Here is an 18073-nt window from a genome sequence, read left to right as displayed (position 1 = left end):
TGCCATACTAACCACTTGAATCTGCCATTATTGTATTTCACATGGTGCCTTGCGAGCTGCCATGATTGTTCTATTCAAGGATCGAGCTATGCCCGACATCAACAAATGAGTCCAGTTCTGATTGAAAGTTTTTAATACATGAACACCACTGACAACAAAGACACTGAAACTAAAGGGAGAATAAACCTTTATTTCGGTTCGGCTTGTTTAAACATTGTCATTGGAAAGTAAAACGCTTTAAAATCAGGGTCATCGATACTGCTTGATAAAAGGCGAGAGTCTGATTTATGCACTGCAGAACACAACTTTTCATTTCAGCCGTTCAGTTTCATCAGATGGATTTCAAAACTATCACAAATAAAAATCACGGCTCGGCTTTAAAGCTTTTTGGTTTGAAAATTCATTTTCCTCTCCTTTACATTTCCCCCCACTGCCCTGGTTCACAATTGCTTGGGAAGCTCCTATTCACTTAGTGCTGTCAGTCATTCTCAGCCGTCATCGTGTCGAGCTCATTTCTTTCCTTTATGATAGTTTTCAAAAGTAAGCCTGTAATATTTCAAAATCTGGCTAATTACATTTCCGATTACAAATGTATGCACGACGTTTAGTGCTCAACATAAAAGGGACCCGGCAACGCAGCAGATTCCTTAAACCACATCGTGCATTGCTTCAAAAAAATAAGTCTCACAAAGTAATTGGCTGAAGAGTATTTTACGGGTTCCAAATTTGATTTTACTTCCTACCAAATGGTTAAAATGAAAATCCTTTTAAATCTACAAATATTTCAGTGACCATTCCTGCAGTTCTTTGACTAATACATAATTGTAAAAACAATGCCAACCAATTTTAACGTGTCTAGAGATTAATTGATGAGTCAACACCATCAATTAAAATGCTGGATTTTGGGGTTAGCTCAGTTCATTTTACAATTTTCACACTTAAATTCTTTGCGCATCTAAAGAATGCAGGGATACGGCACACATTCTGCAGGGACCAGAATCATTTTGCAGAAAGTGCTGGAAATGTCAAATGACTTTAAACTCCAATCAAAGCTCCAGCTGCAAACCTCCTATCCTGCTTCTGTGGGGATGAGATGCGCATGTGCCAAAAGAGCTGCCATTGGCTTCCCCTGGGTCCTTTTGCCTATTCACATAACCTAATGGGGCTTTCCAGCCATTCAGAGCACCGTCAGCATTATAAACTCGAACAAATCACATGAATTAATCACTTTGTACGCTTCTTTGTGCAAATTCATATTTCTCAAACTTCGTATTGCTAAATATTTAATCAAAGGCACGTATTTTAATTCTCACCTAGCATTTTAGTGCTGTCCTTCCGACTTATGTCTAGGCAATAACAGGAATTCGAATATTTTAAATAATCGACTCTCTGTTTTGTATTAGGTCATGTTCTAAAGCTTTACAATTTCCCAATTTCCAAATGATTAAACAAGGTAATGAGTGATTACTCCACGGATTTTTCAATGCATGTCTTAAACATACTTTACATTACTCAAATGTTACCATTTGTGTGCCCTAGATTTTAGCAGAATCCCAAAGCTACGCTATAGCTAATGAATCACATCTCTCGAGCAATAACGAGCAAACTAAAACTGAAAAATGAACTTCCAGATAAAATGGCAGGATTGAAAGGTAATAACATGCAATTTATTCTGTTTTTTTGTTGCAACTTGGAGCAGTACTTCCTTACAATGCAATTTCACATTAACTGTAATGTTTAAGTTATTAAAGTCCCATTTTAATTCTGTTACAAAAGCTGAAATGATTTAAAATGGACAATGAAATACACTTAAAACAAGAATTGCAAAGCACGTATGAGCTCAAGGAACTAATACACATATTCCAATAAAGTGTTTAAAAGTCGATCTTTAAAATAAATTGCTCAGCAACTAGCTAAAAGCAAGAAAATGTAAAAGTTCCAACAAATGTAAATTGAAATAGTTACAGGGATCTTTCAACTACTTGTTTTATGTTTTTGAATACTCCGAGAAAACAATGCCATGGTGGTCCCATTGTTTACACTGTCCAGTTTTCAATCTAAATTTAAAAACTCAGTTAGTCATTTATGAGGATATATTTATGTATAAACATTGATCAGATTACATAATGGGTACATACTTCATGATTTAGAATTTTAATTAATGCCTTAAAAAAAGATAGCTTCAATTTATGTTGGCCAACAGACACACATTTACAATGAATCAAATTCACTCAACGTTTCTTTAAACATTCTCCAGCTTTAAGAAGTACTGTTGGCTTATTTTGTAACACAAACACATAGTTTCAATAATACAAAGCTATTTTTTTAAGCAGTTACAAAAAGTGACAGCTGGCATCACCAAAAACAACTGTCATCTTTAGCGACTTAAATGTATTTGAAGTCCCTTGAAAATTATGACAAGGCTTGAGTACGTGAAAGGAAAATGTTGAGTGGCTGTGATTCTCGGCTATTTTAAAAGCTGCTGTACACAGGCCGACAAAAGAGAGGCTGTCTCTTTAATGAAGAATAGTTGGCAGGCTTTAGGACATGGGGGAAGCCAATAGCCCCATGGCATTAGCTCAGCACAGGGCTGTGTCAGGGCAATTAGAGCCGCTCTGTGCTGCACTGTGCAGAACTGCTGTCAGTCTTGATCTGTGCACCGATCGGTGGCACCAAATCTGAGCTCGGGACCACAGGAAACAACACCGGCAAACCCATATTGCTTTGACAGTTGCGCTCATCTAGAAATAATGCAAAATGCTATTTAGATGTATACACCGTGACCCTTTGCTCCAAGAAGAAAACAATCTAACGAGGGACCGAGGGACTGCCAGCGCAAAAAAAGAGCAGGAAATGGCATTTTTGCTTCATAATTCTTCACTTTTCTTTCGATATGAGCTTCTTGTTGTCACCGTTGACTTAGATTTTGCTTCGGCGTTCTGTACCTCTAAAGCTTGAGTAAAGTAGTTGAAAATAGAATTAAAACTCTTCCAAGAAGTTAGCTCATGTCGTTCTGTACCTAGAAATGGATGAGAAACAAATAGAGTTAATGGACACCGTTTGCGTGGCAATGGCAGAGATAGATATTGTTTTGAATATGGAGAAAGAACCCATCTATGAAGTCCAATATTAAAAGATTGGCAGGGTTTGGCAAACTAGCAGCGAAAGGATCCCTAATTTTAGATTGTCGAAAGCATTCCTTCTGAGTAAAGTAAGACAACAAATCTAGAAACATACATTATCCTCACCAAAAATAATTGTATGTTGAAACCACGTTAGTACTGAGATCATTTTAATATTAATGATGTGAAGGTCCAAAAGCTAATGTACAGTGGGACAATTAAGTTCCAGAAACTGAAACGGCCTTGAAAGATGGAAAAACCATAAAGTCAATTCAGGATACTCAAAATTGAGAAGCTTCTTGTCGATTTACTAAACACAATACAAGCTATTCCAAATGGCAATAACATACTTCATGAATGGTGTCATTGTTTATTACTAAATTGGCCCTGTAGAGATCTTGGAGCTGAAATTCTGTGGGGGAACATGGAGCCAGAGTTGTGGAAAGAGATTGTCGAGGTCCATACAATTTCAGCCTGTCAGTCTCACAAGACCATACTGGTCATTTGATATTGAAGTCTTTTGTGTGAAGGAATTGTTTTATGGTCGACTCCAAATACCTCACGGAAGCAGAGCTGCACCCCAAGCACAGGATTCCAATATGTCAAACTACTTCCCATTCACCGACATTCTGTTGGATTCTTGATCCAAGAATAACTGTGAATTACAAAATCCTGATCCAAGCATAAAATGTCCTGTAATTATCTGCTTTTAATGCTCTGCACATGAAATTTGGCCAATCCACAGCCAAGTTTCATCTAGAGACAGAAGCATATTCTCAAAGTCTAATTACTTTTGTGTAAAACAAAAGATTTTGTTAACTGTTTTCTGTTTTGTTTATAGTGAATTACCAAATGAATGATTAAATGGGCTGTGGCACAAAGATTAGCAAATTGACTACTTTTATCTGTGGTTTACAGAAATCCTGATCCAAGCATAATCCTGATGCAAGCATAACATTTACAGGCAACATAGTTGTGCATTTATTAGGTTTCAACTGAAATTCTTTGAAACATCAGTCTGTGCATTATTTTTGGAGCACAGAATGTTCCTGGCCATTTCTAGAAAAAAATGTTTCTTCATTCAATTGAGACAGCAACAGTAAAATAATAAAATAAGTCTTGATTTTAATAGGAACTGCTATTTCAGAAAACGTAAAGGTCTAGCGGAGATCAGAAGGTAGATGAGTGCTACATCCAGTGATAATAGGTGAGTGTTGATTTTTCTGTCTGAAAAAGATGCATGCAGATGAGGCACTGTAGGCTGCTCGGGGTGGGAACTGGCATTAAATATCAGCCTCCATATACCAGTGCTCACAAGGGTCTCACACTTGGCATATGCATGGTTTTGAAATAAAAAAGGACAACTTATTTAAGTTGATGCCATTGCATTCTTCAACCATTTAACTGTCAGACTGCAACAGCACTGATTTTAACAACTGAACAGTAGCACTCCTATAAGGGACGACCAGCTGTCATACAGCCTGGCACCTGACTGGCAACATTCAGATTCATATGAACAATCTTCATCCTTATATTAACTATTCTGAATACTTAAATGCCTTTCTCACTCACTTGTTTGATGTAAAATACAGTTTCCAGGCTGAAGGTCAACTATCTGTAAGCTGCAATGGTGATTGACATGCCAGGTTTGCTTAGTGACAAAGCATGCTGCACTATCAATTAAGGACATAAAGCTAGGCCAAAGCTGTGTGATGTGGGTCAGTTCTTGTGAATAGGAGCTGGACTAACTACTAACACCCAAGGACTGGCTTGGCAAAATGCAGCACAACTGTCACTTAGTAGCAGCAAGTGATTTTGTCTATTGCTAACAGGTGTGATACAGGATGTACATGTCAGGGACTCAGTGCTTGAAAAATCAAAGCAAGTTTTTCAAGTTATTCCGTTTGCATGATCAGCTCACTAATCTTCTGGGTTTATCCAATAGTTTATTGAACCAAAAACAGACCACATGTCACTGGTAATTATGAAAAGAAATGTGCATGTCACATCAAGAAAGGAAGGACAGGAAAGATGTAGTTTAAAGCTGGCAAGCATATGATATTTAAAGGAGATTTCAATGTTGCACATGACAATTACACAATCCTTGGTACAATAGAAGTGCCAAAGATCGCAGCAACATTAATTCAGTGAAGTTAACTACGAGGGTGCAGGCAATACATTTGTAGAAATTTAAGCAATACCAAGATGACAGTCTGTGAATCAAGGCGGTGTGGCCATGTAACGCTTTGGAGCATCAATATAAAGCATAATGTAGTATAAGGCACAAAGTTTTTTTTCCCACGATTTTTCGTAGTGGCTCAATTACAACTTGAATCCTCAATCCACTGAGCTCCTGATCTCAGCCTCATTTATGTGAAGAATGGAAAATGAAGGTTGTGCATTTCCCACCCAGGAATGAGAAAGGCAGGGAATAGGGGAAATCAGAAGAAACATCCCTGGGACATTTCCACACACTGTTTGGTGGCCAGTTCAAGAGTGGTATTTGCAAATGTCTAAATACTCTGCCTGCCTTTTGGCTGCAAATGATGTGCAGCCCATGAGACCCCAGCAGAAGATAAGCAAAAAAGTAATTTCAAAAAAATTAATTTCAGAACCAAAAGAAAAGATTGAGTAACAAGTCAAACATACATAAATCTCGATGACAAGGAAGTGTATCACAAAAAGAATATTAGCTAATGAGTTAATTACACATTAAATTAGGATAATATTCAGTGTCAACAATGAAAATTAGGATAATATTCAGTGTCAACAATGAAAAGGAAATATCTTTTGACTAACTAAGCTGCAAGAGAAAAAAAATACTAGACTTTAAATTCTGTTTGAAGGTCACAATGCATGAAGCAGTACATAAAAATACAAAAGCCTGTTAGTTTAGGATCACTGATGCTTTGGATCAACATATCATACACACTGACCATAAATTATCCCGATAATCAACAGCACATGGTCAACCCGTCAGTTTAAGGTAATGATGTTAAAATCATTAATTCTTCATTGTGAGTAATTATCATGTATCAAGAACACACAAGAGTTTGCATCTGGACTTGAAGGCATTGCCAATGCAAAACGAAGGAAGCCGTCACACAAAATTGTTTTAAAAATCTATTGTTTTAAAATAATTTTCCAGGAGTGATTTCAAGGCGATCTAGTCTGAAGATTCAAGTGACGTCAAGTGCTTGAGTTAAACTTTTGTGATTTTTTAGGCATCTAAAATTCAGATAAACAAAGAACAAAGAAAAGTACAGCACAGGAACAGGCCCTTCGGCCCTCCAAGCCTGCGCTGACCATGCTGCCCGTCCAAACTAAAATGGTCTACACTTCTGCGGTCCGTATCCCTCTATTCCCATCCTATTCATGTATTTGTCAAGATGCCATTTAAACGTCACTATTGTCCCTGCTTCCACCACCTCCTCCGGCAGCGAGTTCCAGGCACCCACTACCCTCTGTGTAAAAAACTTGCCTTGTACATCTCCTCTAAACCTTGCCCCTCGCACCTTAAACCTATGCCCCCTAGTAATTGACCGCTCTACCCTGGGAAAAAGCCTCTGACTATCCACTCTGTCTATGCCGTTCATAATTTTGTAGACCTCTATCAGGTCGCTCCTCAACCTCCATTGTTCCAGACGAGTTTATTCAACCTCTCCTCATAGCTAATGCCCTCCATACCAGGCAACATCTTGGTAAATCTCTTCTGCACCCTCTCCAAAACCTCCACATCCTTCTGGTAGTATGGCGATCAGAATTGAACACTATACTCCAAGTGTGGCCGAACTAAGGTTCGATACAGCTGCAACATGACTTTCCAATTTTTATACTCAATGCCCTGGCCAATGAAGGCAAGCATGCTGTATGCCTTCTTTTTAAAAAAATATTTTTATTGTCCTCCTTTTTCACATTTTCTCCCAAATTTACACCCAACAATAAACAATAATCAGTAACAAATGTAATATCAATCCTCATATCGATAACAATGATCCCATCCTCCCACCAAACCCCAGACAATAGCCTGCATGTTAACATAAACAAATGACGAAAAGGAATCAGGAATCACCCACAGTCACCATTAACACAGACAGTCCCCCTTCCCCCAACCCTCCCAGCCCCAAACCCCCCTAATGTTCGATGTGATCCAATTCTCAAAAGTGCATAATGACTAATGCCCATGAATTGTAGAACCACTCCATCCTTCCCCTCAGTTCAATTTTTTTTTAAAATTTAGATTAGCCAATTATTTTTTCTAATTAAGGGGCAATTTAGCGTGGCCAATCCACCTACTCTGCCAATTTTTTTTGGGTTGTGGGGGCGAAACCCACGCAGACACGGGGAGAATGTGCAAACTCCACACGGACAGTGACCCAGAGCCGGGATCGAACCTGGGACCTCAGCGCCGTGAGGCGGTTGTGCTAACCACTAGGCCACCGTGCTGCCCCCCTCAGTTCAAATTTGACCTTTTCAAGCGTTAGGAATTCCAGCAGGTTCCCCTGCCACGCCAGGGCACAGGGTGGAGAGGTGGATCTCCACGCTAACATGATCCGCCTTTGGGCGATCAACGAGGCGAAGGCTACAACATCTGCGTCCGCGCTCATTTCCAATCCCGACTGGTCTGACACCCCGAATATGGCCTTCCGAGGGCCTGGGTCCAGTTTCACATGCACCACTTTAGAGGTCACCCTAAACACCTCCTTCCAGTAATCCTCCAGCTTTGGACAGGACCAAAACATATTAATGTGGTTTGCGTGGCCCCCCTTCCGCAACCTTCACACACATCTTCTACCTCCTCCAGGAGCCGGCGCATCCACGCCATTGTAAAGTGCGTTCTATACACCACCTTCAGCTGTATCAGCCCCAACCTCGCACACAAGGTGGATGCGTTCACTCTCAGGAGCACCTGAACACTAGAACCTCTCCTCCATACCTTCTCCCAACTCTTCCTTCCACTTTGCTTTGATCCCTTCTAGTGGAACATTCTCCTCCTCCAAAATAGCCCCGTAATCCGCCGATACTACCCCCTTCTCCAGTCCCTCTGTCGTCAGCACCTCCTCCAGCAATGTGGATGCCGGCTCTACTGGGAAGCTCTATATCTCCTTTCTGGCAAAGTCTCAAAACTGCATGTATCTAAACATTTCTCCCTGCTCCAGCCCATAATTCGCTCCCAGCTCCTTCAATCCCACAAAATGACCCTCAAGAAATAAATCTTTTAGTGTCCAATTCCTTTCTCCTCCCATGTCCGAAAATTGCCATCCGACTTCCCTGGCTCAAATCTATGGTTCCCCCAAATCGGCATTTCCCTTGACCCTGCCCCCAACCCGAAGTGCTGTCAAAACTGGCTCCAAATTCTCAACAAAGCTATTACTACCGGACTCCCTGAGTAGCTCCCTGGAGCCGTCGGGAGCGGTGCTGTCGCTAGTGCCTTCAATCCCGACCGCCTACCCACACTCTCCTCCATTCTGAGCCATTGGGATTCAACCCCTCTGACCCAGCTCCGTACTTTCTCCACATTGCCGCCCAGCAATAATACATCAGGTTCGGAAGACCTAAATCCTTTGCCTGCCTTCCTCTCTGTAGTAGCACCTTTTTAATTCTGGCCACCTTCCTCCCCATATGAACGAGGTGCCGTATGTCTTCTTGACTACCTTCTCCGCCTGTGTTGCCACTTACAGTGACCTGTGGACCTGTACACCTAGATCTCTCTGACTGTCAATACTCTTGAGAGTTCTACCATTCAATGTATATTCCCTACCTGTATTAGACCTTCCAAAATGCATTAGCTCACATTTGTCCAGATTAAACTCCATCTGCCATCTCTCCGCCCAAGCCTCCAAACGATCTAAATCCTGCTGTATCCTCTGACAGTCCTCATCGCTATCCGCAATTCCACCAACCTTTGTGTCGTCCGCAAACTTACGAATCAGACCAGTTAGATTTTCCTCGAAATCATTTATATACACTACGAACAGCAAAGTTCCCAGCACTGATCCCTGCGGAACACCACTAGGCATAGCCCTCCAATCAGAAAAGCACCATTCCATTGCCACCCTCTGCCTTCTTGACCTAGCCAGTTCTGTATCCATCTTGCCAGCTCACCTCTGATCCTGTGTGACTTTTGTACCAGTCTGCCATGTGGGACCTTGTCAAAGGCCTTACTGAAGTCCATATAGACAACATCCACTGCCCTACCTACATCAATCATCTTTGTGACCTCCTCGAAAAACTCTATCAAGTTAGTGAGACACGACCTCCCCTTCACAAAACCATGCTGCCTCTCGCTAATACGCCCACTTGCTTCCAAATGGGAGTAGATCCTGTCTCGAAGAATTCTCGCCAGTAATTTCACAACCATTGACGTCAGGTTCACCGGCCTGCATTATCCTTGCTACCCTTCTTAAACAAAGGAACAGCATTGGCTGTTCTCCAGGCCTCCGGGTCATCACCTGAAGACAGTGAGGATCTAAAGATTTCTGTCAAGGCCTCAGAAGTTTCCCCTCTTGCCTCCTTCAGTATTCTGGGGTAGATCCCATCAGGCCCTGGGGACTTATCCACCATAATATTTTTCAAGACACCCAACACCTCTTTTTGGATCTCAATGTGAGCCAGGCTATCTACGCACCCTTCTCCAGACTCAACATCCACCAACTCCTTCTCATCGGTGAATACTGATACTTTTGTGCTTGCCGATAATCATTCTTATGCATCATTATTTTCTAAATAAAATACTTACATTTTTTTCACGGATAGAGAGTGGACAAAATACACATAGGTGCTTAATTTTAAACATTTAATAAAGTCCAATAAATCAGAAAAATATTACCTCAAAATCTCATTAACTCAGGCTACACATTTGAAGTTTTAACAATAAATATTGTAGATTCATAACCTTTTAACTTTGAAACAGATGCCTAATATAATCAAAGAACAAAGAACAAGGAACAAAGAAAAGTACAGCAAAGGAACAGGCCCTTTGGCCCTCCATGCTGCCCATCTGAAGTAAAACCCCCTACTCTTCCGGGGACTATATCCATCTATTCCCATCCTATTCATGTATTTGTCAAGACACCCCTTAAAAGTCACTATCATATCTGCTTTCACTAACTCCTCAGGCAGCGAGTTCCAGGCTCCCACCACGCTCTGTGTAAAACATTTGTCTCGTACATCGCCTTTAAACCTTGCCCCTCGCACTTTAAACCTATAGCCCCTAGTAATTGACTCTTCCACCCTGGGGAAAAGCCTCTAACTATCCACTCTGTCCATGCCCCTCATAATCTTGTAGACGTCTAGCAGGTTGCCCCTCAACAAACCAAGTTTCTCCAACCTCGCCTCATAGCTAATACCCTCCATACCAGGCAACATCCTGGTAAATCCTTTCTGAACCCATTCCAAAGCCTGCACATCCTTATGGTAGTGTGGCAACCAGAATTGAACACTATATTCCAAGTGTGACCTAACTAAGGTTCTATAAAGGTGCAACATGACTTGCCAATATTTAACCCTAACCCTAATGCCCCAACCGATGAAGGTGAGCATGCCTTATGCCTTCTTGACTACCTTCTCCGTCAAGAGTTGCCACTTTCTGTGACCTGTGTACTTGTATACCCAGATTCCTCTGTCGATCAAAATCCTTAAGGGTTCCGCCATTTAGTGTATATTTCCCATCTGTACTAGACTCTCCAAAATGCATTACTTCACATTCTTCCGGATTAAAGTCTATCTGCTATCTCTCCACCCAAGTCTCCAACTGATCTATATGCTGCTGTATCCTCTGACAGTCCTCATCGCTATCTGCAATTCCACCAACCTTTGTGTCGTCACCAAACTTACTAATCAAACCAGTTATATTTTCCTTCAAAACATTTATAATAATAATCTTTATTATTGTCACAAGTAGGTTTACATTAACACTGCAATGAAATTACTGTGAAAATTCCCGAGTCGTCATACTCCGGCTCCTGTTCGGGTACACTGACGGAGAATTCAGAATGTCCAAATTATCTAACAGAATGTCTTTCCGGACTTGTGGGAGCAAACTGGAGCACCCGGAGGAAACCAACGCAGGCACAGGGAGAACATGTAGTCTCCGCACAGACAGTGACCCAAACTGGGATCAAACCTGGGCCCCTGTATTACAAACAGCAAGGTTCCCGCACTGATCTCTGAGGAACGCCACAAGTCACATCCTTCCACTGCTACCCTCTGTCTCCATGACTGAGCCAGTTCTGCATCTATCTTGCCAGCTCACCTCTGATCCCATTTGACTTTCCCTTCCGTATCAGTCTGCCATGAGGGACCCTGTCAAGACCTTACTGAAGTCTATGTACACAACATCCACTGTCATAGAACATAGAACAGTACAGCACAGAACAGGCCCTTTGGCCCTCGATGTTGTGCCGAGCCATGATCACCCTACTCAAACCCACGTATCCACCCTATACCCGTAACGCAACAACCCCCCACTTAACCTTACTTTTTAGGACACTATGGGCAATTTAGCATGGCCAATCCACCTAACCCGCACATCTTTGGACTGTGGGAGGAAACCGGAGCACCCGGAGGAAACCCACGCACACACGGGGAGGACGTGCAGACTCCGCACAGACAGTGACCCAGCTGGGAATCGAACCTGGGACCCTGGAGCTGTGAAGCATTTATGCTAACCACCATGCTACCGTGCTGTCCTAGCCTCATCAATCATCTTCGTCACTTCCTTGAAAAACTCACTCAAGTTAGTAGGACATGACCACCACTTCACAAAAACATGTTGCCTCTCGCTAATATGTCCACTTATTTCCAAATGGAAGTAAATCCGGTCTCGAAGAATCCTCTCCAGTAATTTCCCTACCACTGAAGTATGGCGCACCGGCCTGTAATTACCGGGATTGCTACCCTTCTTTTTTTTAAAATAAATTTAGAGTACTGAATTCATATTTTACAATTAAGAGGCAATTTAGCGTGGCCAATCCACCTACCCTGCACATTTTGGGTTGTGGGGATAAAACCCACGCACACACGGGGAGAATGTGCAAACTCCACACGGACAGGGACCCAGAGCTGAGATCAAACCTGGGACTTCGGTGCCGTGAGGCAACAGTGCTAAAGACTGGGCCACCGTGTTGCTGCAACTGCTATCCTTCTTAAACAAAGAAAAAACATTGGCTGTTCTCCAAAACTCTGGGACATCCCCTGTAGCCAGTGAGGACACAAAGATTTGTCTCACGGCCCAGCAATTTCCTCCCTTGCCTCTAATATGTAATATTGCAACAATGATCATTTTGGAATGAAGTTGCTGGCCCCGATTTTCCGGGCCTGTCATGGCAAGCCCCGTCGTGGGAGATGTGGTGGCCCAGCCAAAAGTCCATTGACTCTTTGTGGGACCGGAAAATCCCGGTGCTGGTCCAGGCCAGAAAATCACGCCCACTATTTGTTCAATAATAATAATCTTTATTATTGTCATACGTAGGCTTACTTTAGCACTGCAATGAAGTTACCGTGAAAAGCCCCAAGTCGCCACATTTCGGCGCCTGTTTGGGTACACAGAGGGAGAATTCAGAATGTCCAATTCACCTAACATGCACATCGTTCGGGATGTGTAGGAGGAAATCCAAACACCCAGAGGAAACCCATGCAGACACAGGGAGAACATGCAGAATCTGCACAGAGTGACCCAAGCCAGAATCGAACACAGCGCTGTGAAGCAACAGTGCTAAACACTGTGCTGCCATGCCCTCCCAGCACTGAGGAACAAAAGTGCAAAAGTGCTTGAACTCTTTTGCAGCCTTTGAAATAATTTATTTATTACTTCAGGCAGCTTTCGATACGGCCCCACACAGGCTAGTAAACAAAAATAGAACATATCGGATTGGGTGTAATATACTGCTAGGATTGAGAAGTGGTTAACAGTCAGAAAATAGAGAGTGGGAATAAATGGGTCTTTCTCAGGATGGCAGCCTGTTACAAGGATCAGGACTTGAGCCATAACTGTTCCTAATCTATAAAAGTGATTTGGATGTGGGGACCAAATATAATATTTCCAAATTTGCTGATGACATATCTGAATTAGGTGCAGGAGTAGCCCCTTGAGCCTGCTCCACCATTCAACGAGGCCATGGATGATCTGATTGTAGTTTCAACCCCACATTATTGCCTTTCTGATTAACCAAGAATTTATTGAGCTCAGCCCTAAAAATATTCAAAGACTATTCTTCCACTGCCATTTGGAAAAAATAGTTCCAGAGACTCACGACCCTTTGAGAGAAAATATTTCTCCTCTCTGTCTTAAATCAGAAACCCCCTATTTTTACAATAAGAAGTGTTACAACACCAGGTTAAAGTCCAACAGGTTTGTTTTGAATCACTAGCTTTCGGAGCGTAGCTCCTTCCTCAGGTGAATCAAGAGGTGGGTTCCACAAACACATATATGGACAAATTCAATGATGCAAGGTGATACTTTGAATACGAGTCTATGCATGTAATTAAGTCTTTACAGATCCAGGCGATATGACTGGAGAGAGGGATAATCACAGGTTAAAGGGGTATGAATTGTCTCAAGCCAGGACAGTTGGTAGGTTTTTGCAAGCCTAGACCAGATGGTGGGGGGTGAATGTAATGAGACATGAGTCCAAGGTCCCAGTTGAGACTGTACTCATGCGTGTGGAACTTGGCTATCAGTTTCTAATCAGCGATTCTGAGTTGTCGCGTGTCCTGAAGGCCGCCTTGGAGAAAGCTTACCCGAAGATCGGAGGCTGAATGCCCTTGACTGCTGAAGTTTTCCCCGACTGGAAGGGAACATTCCTGCCCGGCGATTGTCACGAGAGGTCCGTTCATCCTTTGTCGCAACGTCTGCATGGTCTCATCAATGTACCATGCTTCGGGACATCCTTTCCTGCAGTGTATGAGGTAGACAACGTTGGCCGAGTCCTACGAGTATGTACCACGTACCTGGTGGGTGGTGTTCTCACGTGTAATGGTGGTACCCATGTCAATGATCTGGCATGTCTTGCAGAGGTTGCCTTGGCATGGTTGTGTGGTGTCGTGATCGCTGTTCCCCTGAAGGCTGGGTAGTTTGCTGCAAACAATGGTCTGATTGAGGTTGTGCGATTGTTTGAAGGCAAATAATGGGGGCGTGGGGATGGCCTTCGCAAGATGTTCGTCTTCATCGATGACATGTTGAAGGCTGCGAAGAAGATGTCGTAGTTTCTCCGCTCCGGCAAGTACAGAACAACGAAGATTACCCTGTCGGTTACTGTGCCCACCCCAGTCCAACGGCAGCATCTCAACATCGTGGCCACCATTATTTTTAAATAGTGACTCCAATTTTAGATTCTCCGAAAAGAGGAAATGTCTGCTCCAATTCCACCCTGCCAATACTTCATCAGGTTTCGATCAAGTCGTCTCTTACTCTTTTAAACTCTAGTGGGTACAAACCTAACGTCTCCAACCTTTCCTCATAAGACAATTCATCAATTCCTGATATTAGTCTAGTAAAAGTTCTCTGAATTGCTTCTAACACATTGACATCTTTCCTCCAATAAGAACTTTAATAAGGACACCAATAATGTACACAATACTGCAGATGTGGTCTCACCAATGCCCTGTACAACTGAAGCATACCCTCCCAACCTTTGCAATCAATTCGCCTCACAATAAATGAAAACATTTCATTAGCATTCCAAATTGCTTTCTGTACCTGTATACTAGTCTTAAGTGATTCATGCACTCGGACACCAATATCCCTCTGCACCTCAGAGCTCTGCAATCTCTCACCATTTAGATAATAAGTTTCTTGATATAAACTGGGTGGGAATATGAGTTGTGAGGAGGATGCAGGGAGGCATCAAGGACATCTGGACATGCCAAATGAATGGGCAAGAACATGGCAGGTAGAATTTAATGTGAATAAGTGTGAAGTTATCCACTTTGGTAGAAAAAAACAGAAAGCAGGGTATTTCTTAAATCTTGAGGGGTTGGGAAATGTTGATGTCCAAAGGGACCTGGTGCCCTTGTCCATGAATCACGAAAAGCTATTATGCTGGTGCCTCAAGTAATTAGGAAGGCAAATTATATGTTGATCTTCATCGCAAGGGAACTTGTGTACAGGAGAAAAGGTGTCATGTTGCAACTGCATAGAACTTTGGAGCGACTGCATCTGGACCATTGACTACAGTTTGGTCTCTTTATCTAAGGAATTATATATTTGCCATAGAGGAGTGCAACAGAGATTAACCAAAATAACCCTGGCATGGTGGGTTGTCCTATGAGGAGAGATTGAGGAAACCAGGTCTGCATTCTCTAGAGTTCTGAAAAATGTGGGGTGATCTCATCGAAACCTACAAAATTCTTACAGGGCATGACATGTTTGATGTTGATAGAATGTTTCCCTCTGGCTGTTGATTCAACAGAGGCCATTTAAGACTGAGATCAGGGGGAATTTCTTCACTCAGAGATTGTAGAATCTTTGGAATTCTTTACCTCAGAGGGTTGTGGAAGCTCAGTTGCTGAGCATGTTCATGACAGAGATCGTTCGATTTCTGGATACTAATGACATCAAGGGATATGGGGATAGTGGGGAAAAATGATGTGTGATAGATGATCAGCCATGATCTGTTTAAATGCCGGAGCATGCTTGCCGGGCTAAATGACGTACTCTGCTCCGGTTTCCTATGTTCCTATTTTCAATATGCCTATCTTCCTAAAATGTCTTCTGTATATTTTGAATGATGACTATTTGAAGGCATAAGACAAATTCAGGCAGGGTCCCAAAGAACATTTTTTTTTATCATACATCTATTGAATACATTTGCATGTTGTAATATTGTTTCAGCTGTTACATAGTGCAAGAATATAACTAAAGCCCTCGAAAGGCTAATCAGTAAAATGTGAAATCATTACCATCTGTCCAGGAAAAAAAACAAGGTGACAAGAGTTTAGTACTTTTTAGCGCAGGTCATGTATCCTTCATCCGTAATCCAAACACCAAACACATCCAAAAACTGTATTCTTCTGAACCCCATCGAACTTTAGTGCGGGAAGTCTAGTTATTTGTCTGCATGCTTACCTTGTGATTTTTGTGGTGAACAGGCCAAAAAACTACTTTTTCAGGTACCCTGTCGTTATTATTCAGTGATATATCTTACTTTTTTTGCCATTTTATTTACTTTAGACGACACCTTGCCTTGGCTGTTGTAAGTTTATGTGCGGTATCCGAAAAACAAAATGATCGGAAATCCAAAATGCAAGAGGGTTTTGGATAAAGGATACTCAATCTGTAGTGCTCCTCATGCTTCTGGAGGTCGATGTGGTATGCTAACACTAGGCTGTGAAAATAAATTGTACAAATATTTTTCCTAGATGTAATGGAGTGTGAAGAAAGCAGTATTCAAAAAAGTTTCCACTTTAATGGTAGCCATCATTGAAAAGAACAATCCGTATCATCCCTGAATTATATATTGTATAATGTTACTTACCTAATTATTATGTAAGTTCTCAATTCAACTAAAGTTAACCTCACAGATTGTGTTTAAACATTACCAGTCTGAAAAAGTTCTAATTAATCACAATATAAGATACATATGAGGCGGGATTCTCCGCCGGTGTGATTCTCCTGTTTTGCCAGCGCCCAGGGGCTTCCCAACGGCGTAGGGCTTCCGGAAAATGGGAAACCCCACTGACTGGCCGGCGTAACGAAGAATCTCGCCAGCGGGTCGGGGCAGAAATGTGGCGCGGTGGGGCGGAGAATCCAGCCCATTGTGTCTGGAAACACATTGTGGACATGACTTTTCACTTTAAAAGCCAATATTGAGATATTATATTATGACAATTTTATTATATCTCCTCATACAAAGATAGAATTGGCTGAAGCAATTTTTGTGAGGTCGACTGTTGATTCAATGAGAATAAAAAGAAACCTTTGTTTGCTATAATTTTTCCTCCTGTTTCAAGTCACCCACCCTCAGGGTTACATTTTTTTTATGACTTTATTGCTCTACAAACGTCTATACACCGATGGTGCATGTGTTGACCTTCTGTTTATTAGATTGACCTCTTGCTAGCCTGTGTTAATGAACAGTACTGAAAAAAGAAAAAGAGGAGACTCAACCTAACTATCTCGGATTTATGGGCACTATTAGTCACTGCCTTCAGTCAACTTCATAAACTTGTAATCTTCCAGTTAACACCTCTTGTGTTCACGTTCTCTTACCCCACTAAGCTTACAATAATGATCATTCTATAACTTCCATATTTCAGATTAGTTATTTATAATTTATATCCAATCTGAAGCTCTATTCGATTTTTTTTTGTAAGGCAATACAATCAATGGTTTCTTCAGCCTTCACAGATCTGCGGTGAGCTCGTGCTTCAAACCATCATACAGACAGTTTCAAGTAGATCGAGCCATGACCATTGCAGCTGAATTACAAATGAATAAAGTCTGCCAAAGGTCTGGAAATTGCTAAGTGTACTCATGTAAACAGAATAGACTTGTTTGCTTTAAAGGCAATCACATTTAGAATTTCTTTGATTATATCAATATTATGCAGCATTTAAAAATAATAAAATAACATTCCTTGGTGAAAAAGTCATTTCTACTTATAGTTGATTTAAGAAAAATGTATTACTTACTTTGCTGAAGGTGGATATTTGTGGATTTTATGTTGCGAATAATTAGTATTATTAGACAGCGTGCTGCCCCACATTTTTATATTTAATGATCACAGAAATACCTCCTTAATTCCATCAACAAATGTCATACAATCACCTGCTGATCCTACTACACTTTTATTACCAGAACAAAAGTAATTTCACAAAAATGAACACTGTGCTTTTCTGGGAGACAGATTCTAATTATGCTTCATCTTCATTTATTTACATATGAGTACAGGTTATAGAAAGGGAGAAACATTCTTGCCTGGGGCCACATCTCCTGCAACAATACATATGTG

At 41.6% G+C, this 18073-nt stretch overlaps 1 protein-coding gene and 1 long non-coding RNA gene across 2 annotated transcripts in view; one reads left to right on the top strand and one right to left on the bottom strand.

Annotated features, from left to right (window-relative positions):
- Positions 1-170: 170 nt before the first annotated feature.
- Positions 171-18073, bottom strand: part of fam172a (family with sequence similarity 172 member A) — an 820821-nt gene continuing 802918 nt past the window's right edge. Inside the window, 1 exon segment of the mRNA XM_038805269.1 lies at positions 171-3019. Within this exon segment, the coding sequence (XP_038661197.1) occupies positions 2868-3019 (152 nt within the window). The 3' untranslated portion in view covers positions 171-2867.
- LOC119970515 lies at positions 1541-17665 on the top strand. Its single transcript, XR_005461634.1, has 3 exons — positions 1541-1652; positions 4255-4329; positions 16294-17665. It is a non-coding gene; the product is annotated as an uncharacterized LOC119970515 (long non-coding RNA).

The sequence above is a fragment of the Scyliorhinus canicula genome, chromosome 8, assembly GCF_902713615.1.
Source record: "Scyliorhinus canicula chromosome 8, sScyCan1.1, whole genome shotgun sequence".
In the NCBI taxonomy this organism is placed as follows: domain Eukaryota; kingdom Metazoa; phylum Chordata; class Chondrichthyes; order Carcharhiniformes; family Scyliorhinidae; genus Scyliorhinus; species Scyliorhinus canicula.
Note: the sequence above shows the minus strand (reverse complement) of the source record. Positions and strands in the feature narration are given on the sequence as shown.